Consider the following 12048-nt stretch of genomic DNA (forward strand, 5'->3'; position numbering starts at 1 on the left):
GCCCAAATGAAACAGGGCCTCTTTGGTCTTGGCTACTTCCTGTTTGAGCATTGACATGACAGCTGAGCAATGCTAATCATTCTCCCTTTCCTTCTGATTTTAAATTTCAGCTGTTCATTGGGTTGGGATTCCCATATGAAGGACCTGCGCCACTGGAAGCCATTGCCAATGGGTGCATTTTCCTGCAGCCTCGCTTCAATCCCCCTCACAACTCAAAGAACAATGAATTCTTCAGAGGAAAACCCACATCAAGAGAGGCAAGTATAACATTCAAAGGAATAATATTTCTATTGAGGTGATTATATTAGAAGTAATGCTTGTCAGAGAAATTACCTGCACTAAAATTATACCTATTATTAATCAACACTAAATATTTGGTAAATTCCATCATTATAAGAATAACAGAAAGCTGAAAATGTAATCACTTTAGTCAGAGAATTTTGGCCCAACTTGTCCATGTTTACCAAGGTGCCCATACAAGCTAGGCCCATATTCCTCTCGATCTTTTTAGACCATAAGACATAGGAGCAGAATTTGGACATTCAGCCCATCAAGTATGCTCCACCATACCATTATGGCTGATTTATTATCCCTCTCAACCCCATTCTCCTGCCTTCTCTCCATAACCTTTGGTAATGATGCTCTAACTAACCAAGGACCTATCAATCTCTGCTTTAAATATACCAGATGCCTTGGACTCCACAGTCATCTGTGACAATGAATTCCACAGTTACACCACCCTCTGGCTAAAGAAATTGCTCCTCATCTCTGTTTAAAGGGATGTCTTTCTGTTCTGAGGCTGTGCCCTCTGGTCCGCAAGTCTCCCACTATAGGACACATCCTCTCCACATCCACTATCTAGGCTTTTCAATATTTGATGGGTTTCAATGATAGTCCCCCTCATTCTTCTGAATTCTAGTGAGTACAGGCCCAGAGGACTCAAGTACTCATATATTAACCCTTTCATTCCTGAGATCATTCTTGTGACACACACAAAATGATGGAGGAACTCAGCAGACCAGGTAGGATCTATGGAAAAGAGTACAGTTGATCTATCCAGCCGAGCCCCTTAATCAAGACAGGAGAAAAAAAATGAAGGGTCGGAGTGAGAAGGTTCAGGGAGGGGAGGAAGAAACACAGGGTGATAGGTGAAACCAGGAGGGGGGAGGAGAGGTGAAGAGCTGGGATGTTGATTGCTGAAAGAGCAACAGGGCTGGAGAAGGGGAAATCTGATAGGAGATGACAGAAGGCCATGAAGGAAAGAAAAGAGGGAGGAGCACCAAAGAGAGGTGACGGGCAAGTCAGAAGATAAGGTGAGAGAGGGTAATGGGAATGGGGAATGGTGAAGGGGGGAGGGCATTACAGGAAGTTCAAGAAATCGATGCTTCTCCAGTATTTTGTGTGTGTTGCTTGGATTTCCAGCATCTGCAGATTTTCTCTTGTTCATTCTCATGAGCCTCCTTTGGAACTTCTCCAATACCAGCACTTTCTTTCTTCGATAAGGGGCCCAAAACTGCTCACAATAGTACAAGTGTGATCTAACCAATGCCTTATAAAGCCTTAGCTTTTCCCCCAGATACCTGTCCAAGTGTTTTTAAATTTTGTTAATGTAAAATATGTGCCTCGACCACTTCCGCTAACTGTTCATTCCATATGCAGTCCATCCATTGGGTTAAAAAATGCGTCTCAGGTTCTTATTAAAAAATCTCCTCTCAATTAAGTCTATACCCTCTAGTTCTTGATTTCCCAGCCCTGAGATAAAGATTGTGCATATTCATCATATTATCTACACCTCTAATGATCTTACACACCTCCGTAAGGTTGCTCCTCATTCTCCTATGCGCAAATGAATGAAGTCCTAGCCTGTTCATCTTTTCTCTATAACTCAATCCTTTGAGTCCTGACAACATACTTGTAAATCTTTTCTGAATTCTTTCCAGCTTGGGGCCATGAAACCTTTGGAACCATTCTGCACTGTAAACTGATGTAAGGCTTCTTTCGGCGATCATTGACATCTTTTGATGGAAATCTTGCTATTTTTATTACATTTGTGTGCTATTTATTCACTACTTTTATCAACAGAGCTTGGCAGCAGTGAGTTTTTGCATTGGAATTACCAATGAATTATGCATTTTGTGGTTTCTGCATCCTTGACAAGAGCAACACAGGAGCATAAGAAATGGGAGGAGGAGGAGTAGGGCATCAGGCCTATCGAGTCTGCTCTGCCATTCAATAGCTGATCTGGCTGTGGACTCAGATCCACCCACGTGCCTTTTCCCCATAACCCTTAACTCGCCTGCTATGAAAAAAATTACCTATCTTCAATATATTCAATGAGATAGCCTCTACTGTTTCCTGTGCGTAGAATTCCACAGACACACTACTCCGGAAAAAGTAGTTTCTCCTCATCTCCATCTTAAATCTATTCTTCTGAAACTTGAGGCTATGCCCCCAATTCTAGTCTCTCTTACCAGCGGAAGCAGTGTTCCTGCTTCTATCTTATTCTTCCCTTTCATAATTTGATGTTTCTATAAAAGATCCGCTCTCATTCTTTGGAATCCCAGCAATTGTTGTCCCAGGTGGCTCAATCTCTCCTCAGCCTGACCCCCTCATCTCCAGAATCAACCTGGTGAACCACTCTAAGGCCAGTATATTTTCTCAAGTAAGGAGACCTGAACCACATGCAGTACTCCAGATGCAGCCTCACCAGTACTCTGTATAGTTGCAGCATAGCCTCCTTGCTCATAAATTCAGTCCTGCTTACAATGAAGGCCAACATTCTATTTGCTTTCTTGATAACATGTTGCACTTGCAAACCAACTTTTTTGTGATTCATGCACAAGCATCCCCAAGTCTCTTGGCAAAACTGCAATCTTACACCATTTAGATAATCTGATCTTCTATTTTCCCCTCCAAAGTGGATGGCCTCACACTTACCAATATTTTGCTCATCTGCCAGACCTTTACCCACTCATTTAACCTATCTATATCTCTTTGCAGACTCCCCACCTCCTCTGCAGATGTACTTTTCAACTAACTCAATTTAGTTTTATCAGTAAACTTGGATGCGCTACACTTGGTCCCCTCTTCCAAATCAGTTACTGGCCCAGCACCGACCCCTGTATAACTCTGCTCAACACTGACTGGCAACCAGAGAAACACCCATTTATTCCAACTGCCTTCAGTTGGTTAACCAATCCCCTCAACCTTCAACTCCATCTGACCTTATCTTATGAATAAGTCTAACAAGGGAGCTATGCTGACTTTAGCCACCAATTTCTACCTCATATGATGATAAAAAATTTCTACTGTTTTAACATGTTGACCTAGTTTGCTTTCATAATCTATCTTCCCTTTCCTTATTGCCTTACTGGTGGTTCTTTTTTGCTTTAAAGCATGCTGCTTTAAAGATTTCTCTGCCTTCCAGTTTTGTGCTACTCTTGGCAACTTTGCATACATAAGCTTATAGTTTGATGCCTTCCTTTATTTTCTTAGTTATCCAGGACTGGCCTCCCCACTCCCGCTGTCCTTGCTTTTAACTAAAATATATTTTTTGTTGAGCACAGTGAGAAGTCTCTTTGAAAGTCTTCCACTGTTCCGCAACCATCCCTCCCCAAATAGCTTGTGTTCCAGGTCTACCCTCGCCATCTCCTCTCTCATCTCACTGGAGTCTCCAATAATACACAGATTTTAAATCTAACTATTGCAACCTTGAAATGTATGATAAATTTAGTTATTCATTTATCACTCTTTCCAAGTGAATCCTAACCAAAAGGTTAATTTTACTCGTCTCACTGCACAGGACCAGATTTAAGATAACGTTTTCCCTTGAAGTTCACTAACATGCTGTTCAAGAAAGCCATCACAGATGCATTCTATGACTTCCTCCTCAAGACTGCCTGAACCAATTCACCCAATTTGCAAGATCAAGTCCCCCATGACAACTGCTTTCCATTCTTACATGCATCAGATATTCCTTGGATTACTGCCTGTGCCATTGTAATGTTATTATTCAGTGGCCTATAGACAACTTCCAATGATTTTTTTCCCTTTTACTATTTATTCTTAATGTTTGCTCAGATGGACTCAACATTCTGCTCCCTATCTCTCACTGTTGCCCTGTCCTCATCATTAACTAAGAGCGCTACCCCACTTCCTTTACCTTCCTGCCAATCTTCCTTGTATTACCTGTTACCTTGGAGATTTAATTCCCAATCGTCTCCACATTGCAGCCATATTTCTGTACTGGCTACTAAATCATACCCCTTTGTGCCTCAGGTTCACTGAACTTGTTTTGATTACCATGGACATTCAGATAAAATGCCCCTGCACTCATTGCCCTTTTAGAATCTAGAAACTTTTATGTCCTTTGCACTTGACCTCTCTGACTATTCTCTTTTCTAACGTTTCCTTTGGTCTCTGCATTATTTCCTTGTCTTGCCACTTGGTTTCCCATCTGCATGTCATATTAGTTTAAAAACTTCCCAACAGCACTCACAAACAATCCCCCTAGGATATTTATCCTGGTCCTACCCAGCTGTAGACTATTCTGCTGTACAGTTCTCACCTCCCCAGAAATGATCACAATGCCCTGCAAACGTAACATCCTCCCTTCTGTACCACTGCTCAAGCCACATGTGACACAGCTAGCAAACCTCAAATTATTACCTTTGATGCCCTACTTTTAACTTATCTTAATTTACTTAAAATTAATTCAACTTGTAGAACCTCCTCCCACTATCTTCTTATGTCATTGGTATCTACATGTACCATGACTACTGGCTGGTCACCCTCTCCTTCCAGGATGCTCTGCAACAGGTCAGATTCATCCCTAACTGCACCTGGAAACCACCATACCAACCAGGAATCCGGTTACGACCACATAAACTCCTGTATTCCTCTTACCATGGAGCCCCCTACCACAATAACACTGTTTCCTGCCCTGCCGTGCAGCAGAGCCACCCACCGTGCCATGATCCGAATGACTGCTGCCTTCCCCTAATGAGCCATCTCCCCCAACAGTATCCAGAGCGGTATATCTGTCCTGGAGGGAGCTGACCACAGGGATCTCCTGCACTACTCTCTTGCTACTGTTCTGCCTGTTAGTTACCCATTCCTTCTCTTTCCCTAGGTGCACAAACTGCAGTGTGACCAACTCTCTGCATGTGTTATCCCCAAAATTCTCAGCATCGCGGAGTCCATACACTGCTCCAGGCCCATCATGTGGTCAGTTAGGACTCTTCCTGCACACAATCACCGGGGATTCTGGCAGCATCCGTGAGTTCTCCACATTGCACAGAGGAGCATGACACAGGATAGGGCTTACCTACCTAAAATATTTTAGAGGGTGGGGGGAATAAGGGACAAAAATAAATAGAAGTCTATCCCCCTTACTGTTGCTTACCCTCCACAACAAAGCCCACAATTAGACAACAAGCAACACGTTCACAAAACAGCAGTCCCTCTCAAAAATGACTTTTTATCTTATTCTCTTCTTCTCCTCCTCTTTCTCCTCCATTATACCCACCTACTGAGCAGCATTCAAGCATACCAAATACTTTCCTTCCAGAAAGTCTTCCACCACCACCCAGTTTACATGTATGCATTTATGTCATTACAACCCCACGTAGTACTAAGAACAATAAAGTCCCCTGACCATTAGCTAACAAAGTTCTTTTCCATTGTAAAAAACCTAAAAAAAGTTTTAAAAAAATATTAGCAATCCTTCATAGAAGTCTGACTATTATTTCCCCTCCTTATAAAGCATCATTAATAACTTCTAGACTCAAGCCTTTTATCTCTAGATATTTTTCTATAGCGTTTATTTTTTAAGTCCTGCTTTAAGTAACAAATTTTGAGTTATCAACAATCAATCAAATCCTCTGGTATAAAATCATGCACTTTACACACTGACTCTAATCTATCCGTATTCTGTACATTAATAGGTCCCATTGACACAGCCTTCTGTACTTTTCTGAAGAGCCTCTACTGTACAAATGATATGTCCATTTCTACCTGAACATGCTGTACTTCAACAGCTTTCTTATATACAGGACACCCTGCATAAGGAGAACTATGTTCCCCTCCATAACTTCTACATTTTGGCTAAAGGCCTTCTTCACAACAACCACAATTATCTTCTCTAGCACATCTACCACACTGCTTTTTACCCTTTCACGCTGCCGCTACATAAGCAAACTTCTGGCATTAGGGAACATCTCAGAGGGGTAGCACATAGGCTCAAACCATATAAATCATATAACCTAAATTAATCCTATCTGACAGCTTTTCTCCATCAATTTTAATCAACATTGCTAAGCTACCTGTTCTTACTCCACCACAAAGCCCATTTAAACACTTAGCATCTATAACTTTTCCCCCGACTAAATTAACTTGGTCCATGGATACATCTAGATGCACTCCAGGGATTACACCCCAAAGCCATTGTTGTTCAATATAGAACTCCTTGCTGTTACTTTCCTTCTTTCCACAGCTTTTAACCCTAAGGCTTTCTTAAGTAGCTTACTATCTTTACAAAACACTATGAATGCCCCATCTCTTAAAGGTCTTGTGCTCATAATATCACATAACACTTTTCTCAAATCCTTAGTTAATCCAATCAGATTGATATCAGAAACAGGCCCACATTCAAAACTCAGCAATGCCTTAAACTCTTCCTTCCTTCTTTTATTTCAATCCTGTCCACTGCCTTCATCACTGGATGACGTCACTACAATCCTCAGTTTGCTGTTTATTTTTCCATTTCCCACAAACCTGCCATTTGCCTTCCTCCATACAATTCCTATCACCCATTACCACTTCCTGTTCACTACCTCCATCTTCTCTGTCACTTCCTGCCACCTCTACCCACCATTCCTGCATGAGTGTAACTCCTTAAAGCAGATTCCGTCCTTTACTCCAACTCCAAACTCAACTGAGCTCCAGGAGCTGATGCTCCATGGCCACTCTGCTTGACACTAACTCCTCCTCCTCCTTCTCCCCATCTTCCTTGTATTAGCATAACCTTCCTTGTATTAGCATAACCTTCTGAGCTGGTGTGGGTCAGGATATCTTATTTCCATATATTTATATTTGTATCAAATTCTATGAAAAAAACCTGTATTCTTTAGGAAGTGCACTATATATTAAACCAATAATCCTGTGATCTAATCTTCAAAATGATATTAATGTTAAATTGTATATTATTCTGTGAAAACTTTAAAATCAGCCATCCCCTCTCTTGATTATATCTTGAACACCTCACCAGTACATGCTCTACCATTTCTTGTTGATTACAATACTCATACCACCCATTATTGTGTTTCATCATTAAAAACAATGTAATTTTTAAACTCTGTGTGCCCAAACCTCAATCTCAATATTATCACCTCCTCCCTCCTGCATTCCTCAACCATCTCCCTTCTTTCTGGATATTATAAAGATATCTTCCTGTTCTCTCTTCATCCCATTGTTTTGTTCACATTTTCTTTGTTTCACTTTTAATAATTTTTTTTTATTTCTCCTTCACTGTAATTTATTTTAATGTCCACTTGTGCTCATCGAGTTGCCTCCTTTGCTAATTTATCAGTCTGCTCATTCCACCAATACCAACTTAGACAGAGTCCCATAATTTTAAGTCTAAATAGGGCTTCTAATATCTCACACATAATGTCTAGTCTTGCCTCTGAATGTAAAATCTTTTAGACTCTTGATTACTGTGCTTGAATCAGACAATATCACAGCTCTCATCATTCTCACTTTCTCCACCCACTGCAAAGCTAATAGTACAACTGTCATTTCACCTGTCTACACAGAGAAATCATCATTTATCCACACCTGCTTTTTAATGTTCAAATCAGCCATTGCAAATCCTACCTCTAATCTACAATTACCATCATTGAAGCATATGTGTATATTTGTAAATATTCACAATAATTATTATTTACACAAGATTCAACTATATCTTGATTTAAAATTATTTCTCTATTTTTCTGTCTCCTTTCGAATAATTTGAGATCCTCCTCTGGTGCTTCACACAGCTCCCCAGGAAAAGGCTCTGTATCACTCACTGCCTTATTGCTAATTCCTGTCCTTTCTGCTTTTCCTTCAATACTGTAGTCAATGCAAAATTTCTGGTTTTCTTTCTTTCCTTTTCCCAGCATGAATCTAAAAGCAATTTAGTTGTATAATTTTCTCCATGCCCTTGTAGGTTTACCCAATGTGATAACACAAGCTGTGCTCTTCTTAGTTCCGGAGGTGTCTCTCCCATTGCCACCACTGATGTTGTCCTTATTGCCCCACTGATGAGCTTTAATGCTTGATGTTGAATTATATCCAATTTCTTGAGCATACTGTATGGTGCTGATCTATATACTATACTTCCATAGTCTGGTTTTGATCATATTAATCCTTTCAAATGTTACTTTCAAAGATTTCCTATTAGCTCCCCATTCCTTTCCAATTAAACACCTCATAACATTTAGCACTTCCTTACTTTTGGTTATTACTTCCTTAATATGTGTTGACCATGTGAGACATTTATCAAACCAAATTCTTGACACTAACTTAATTTTATTGGCTTCTGATATTTCGATAATTAGCCAATCATCTATTAACTAGCAATCAGCTAGTTTTAAAACCCTTTTAAAATCCTTGCAAATGAGACTCTCGAGCAATGAACACCTCTTTTCAATTCTCCTGCTTTTACTCCAAGTGAAGCTATCAAACAGTAATAAAGAAAGAAAGAGAAACTGACCAGAAATTCACCGTAGCCTCTGCCTCTTCTCACTAAAGCTTCAATTCCCGACTCTAACCCCATCCATTCCCACGATGGCCGCTCCATTTAAACCTATTTCTTTTTATTGCCCCTAGTAAAACTCACAAGCAATGGAACTCGCTCTTTCAATGCTTCCTGCTCTAGCTCATGATCCTCCAAAGTGAAACCACGCACAGCTCCAGAACCATTGTGCAATCTGTCAGGAATTGCCCCTGGATACTATACCTGCACACTTTGTCATCAGGGGCTCTGGCAGCCTCCCCGAGTCCCAAGGCAAACTTTGCTGCCCACATCTAATGCCCTTCTGAAGGAGGTAGGGAGTCAACTTTAGCCATCGGCAGGCCTTCTGATGAAGCTACTCCCATAATGTAGTAAGGTAGTGAGATGCAGGGTTTGGATTCAGTGATGCTGAAGGAATGAAGGAATAATATGTGTCCTAGCCTCCTCTATTTGTCTTTCGTGATGGTAGTGGCTGCAAGTTTGGGAGGATTTGGGAGGAGGTCAGGTCACAGATCTCTCAGTGGGTGAGCATCTGGGGTACAGTGACCACCGCTCCCTGGCCTTTAGCATTATCATGGAAAAGGATAGAATCGGAGAGGATAGGAAAATTTTTAATTGGGGAAGGGCAAATTATGAGGCTATAAGGCTAGAACTTGCAGGTGTGAATTGGGATGATGTTTTTGCAGGGAAATGTACTATGAACATGTGGTCGATGTTTAGGGATCTCTTACAGGATGTCAGGGATAAATTTGTCCCGGTGAGGAAGATGAAGAATGGTAGGGTGAAGGAACCATGGGTGACAAGTGAGGTGGAAAATCTAGTCAGGTGGAAGAAGGCAGCATAAATGAGGTTTAGGAAGCAAGGATGGGACTATTGAGGAATATAGGGTAGCAAGAAAGGAGCTTAGGAAGGGGCTGAGGAGAGCAAGAAGGGGGCATGAGAAGGCCTTGGTGGGTAGGGTAAAGGAAAACCCCAAGGCATTCTTCAATTATTTGAAGAACAAAAGGATGACAGGAGTGGAGGTAGGACCGATTAGAGATAAAGGTGGGAATAAAGGTGGGTATTCAATGAATAGTTAGGGCAATACATCTATAAGTTTAAAACGTAAGTTTGGGTACTTTTCCTTAGAAAAAAACAAGGTGAAGAAAAGACTTGAGTATGGTAAATGGTGAGAGGCTGCTCCAAGTAGTAGCTGATTTAGGAGCAGAGATTTAAAACTTAGACCAAAGTGTACAAATGGGATAGGAGGAAAAATTCTTTATGGTATAGTTATGATCTGGAACTCACTGTGGGATACTGGAAGTGGAATTATTAAAGGCTTTCACAAGGGAACTGACAGGCAATTAAGAGAGAATAATTATGAGGAAGGACTACAGGTGACTCCCATGTTGCAGTCGTTTGGATTATAACAATTCACTCTTACAGATCGCTGCACAAGTAATTGAAGTATTTGCTGTCTCAGAATTCATATGAATAAAATAAATAAATAAAAAGAATTTTTCCAACTTGCATTTCTTGGCCCATGCACTGATGATGCAACTTTGTGCTGTGGAAAATATAAACCAGATTGTTTTCTAGCAATGCAAACCCTCCACATAACACAGGGGGCAGGTCACCTGTAGAGGTTCCTCTGCCAGAGGTGAACGGTCTCCCTAAGTACCATAACACTATCATCTTATTTTCTAGCTAAATATGAGTAAACATTGCTTAAAAAGGATCTAGTGTTTTCCTAGTGTATATGATAAATAAACTCTTCTCGGGCTTCCAGCTGGGTACAGGTATCAATTTTAACCGACGTTTTGATGACAAACTCTGCCATTCCTGATGAAGATGGCAGAGTTTGTCATCGAAACATCAGTTAAAATCGATCAACACACACAAAGTGCTGGTGGAACATAGCAGGCCAGGCAGCATCTACAAGAAGAAGCACTGTCGACGTTTCGGGCCGAGACCCTTCGTCAGGACTAACTGAAAGGAAAGATAGTAAGAGATTTGAAAGTAGTGGTGGGGGAGAAATGGGAAATGATAGGAGAAGACCGGAGGGGGTGGCATGAAGCTAAGAGCTGGAAAGGTGAATGGCGAAAGTGATACAGAGCTGGAGAAGGGAAAGGATCATGGGATAGGAGGCCTTAGGAGAAAGGAAGGGGGAGGGGGTGGAGCACCAGAGGGAGATGGAGAACAGGCAGTGTGATGGGCAGAGAGAGAGAAAAAAACAAACAACTAAATATGTCAGGGATGGGGTAAGAAGGGGAGGAGGGGCATTAATGGAAGTTAGAGAAGTCAATGTTCATGCCATCAGGTTGGAGGCTACCCAGCCAGTATATAAGGTGTTGTTCCTCCAACCTGAGTTTGGATTCATTTTGACAGTAGAGGAGGCCATGGATAGACATATCAGAATGGGAAGGGGACGTGGAATTAAAATGTGTGGCCACTGGGAGATCCTGCTTTCTCTGGTGGACAGAGCATAGGTGTTCAGCGAAACGGTCTCCCAGTCTGCGTCGGGTCTCACCAATATATAAAAGGCCACACTGTGAGCACCGGACGCAGTATACCACACCAGCCAACTCACAGGTGAAGTGTCGCCTCACCTGGAAGGACTGTCTGGGGCCCTGAATGGTGGTGAGAGAGGAAGTGTAAGGACAGGTGTAGCACTTGTTCCGCTTACAAGGGTAAGTGCCAGGAGGGAGATCGGTGGGAAGGGATGGGGGGGACGAGTGGACAAGGGAGTTGCGTAGGGAGCGATCCCTGTGGAAAGCAGAAGGGGGGGAAGGGAAAGATGTGCTTGGTAGTGGGATCCTGTTGGAGGTGGCGGAAGTTACGAAGAATTATACATTGGACCTGGAGGCTGGTAGGGTGGTAGGTGAGGACAAGGGGAACCCTATCCCGAGTGGGGTGGCGGGCAGATGGGGTGAGGGCAGTTGTGCAGGAAATGGGAGAGATGCGTTTGAGAGCAGAGTTGATGGTGGAAGAAGGGAAGCCCCTTTGTTTAAAAAAGGAAGACATCTCCTTCGTTAAAATCGATACCTGTACCCGGCTGGAAGCCCAAGAAGAGTTTATTTGTAAACATTGCTTATCTTAGATTCAGGTAAATATACTGCTTCACAGTGAGACTAGAGCAAAACTATGTGCTTAGACATAGCCAGAGTATTGCTGACTTCACCATCTCTCACAAAAAGAGTTCATGCATGTTCAGTCCTGACGAAGGGTCTCGGCCCAAAACGTCAACAGTGCTTCTCCCTATAGATGCTGTCTGGCCTGCTGTGTTCCATCAG

The 12048-nt window shown here is 41.9% G+C and overlaps 1 protein-coding gene across 3 annotated transcripts in view; it reads left to right on the forward strand.

The window, feature by feature from the left end:
* The window catches only part of LOC140714637 (alpha-1,6-mannosylglycoprotein 6-beta-N-acetylglucosaminyltransferase B), an 888843-nt gene that overhangs the window by 833232 nt on the left and 43563 nt on the right, over positions 1-12048 (forward strand). For all 3 annotated transcript variants that reach the window (XM_073026014.1, XM_073026016.1, XM_073026015.1), the window contains exon 13: positions 111-257. In XM_073026014.1, coding sequence (XP_072882115.1) covers positions 111-257 — 147 coding nt within the window. The remainder of the gene's footprint in view (positions 1-110; positions 258-12048) is intronic.

Source organism: Hemitrygon akajei, chromosome 22 (genome assembly GCF_048418815.1).
Source record: "Hemitrygon akajei chromosome 22, sHemAka1.3, whole genome shotgun sequence".
Taxonomy (NCBI): domain Eukaryota; kingdom Metazoa; phylum Chordata; class Chondrichthyes; order Myliobatiformes; family Dasyatidae; genus Hemitrygon; species Hemitrygon akajei.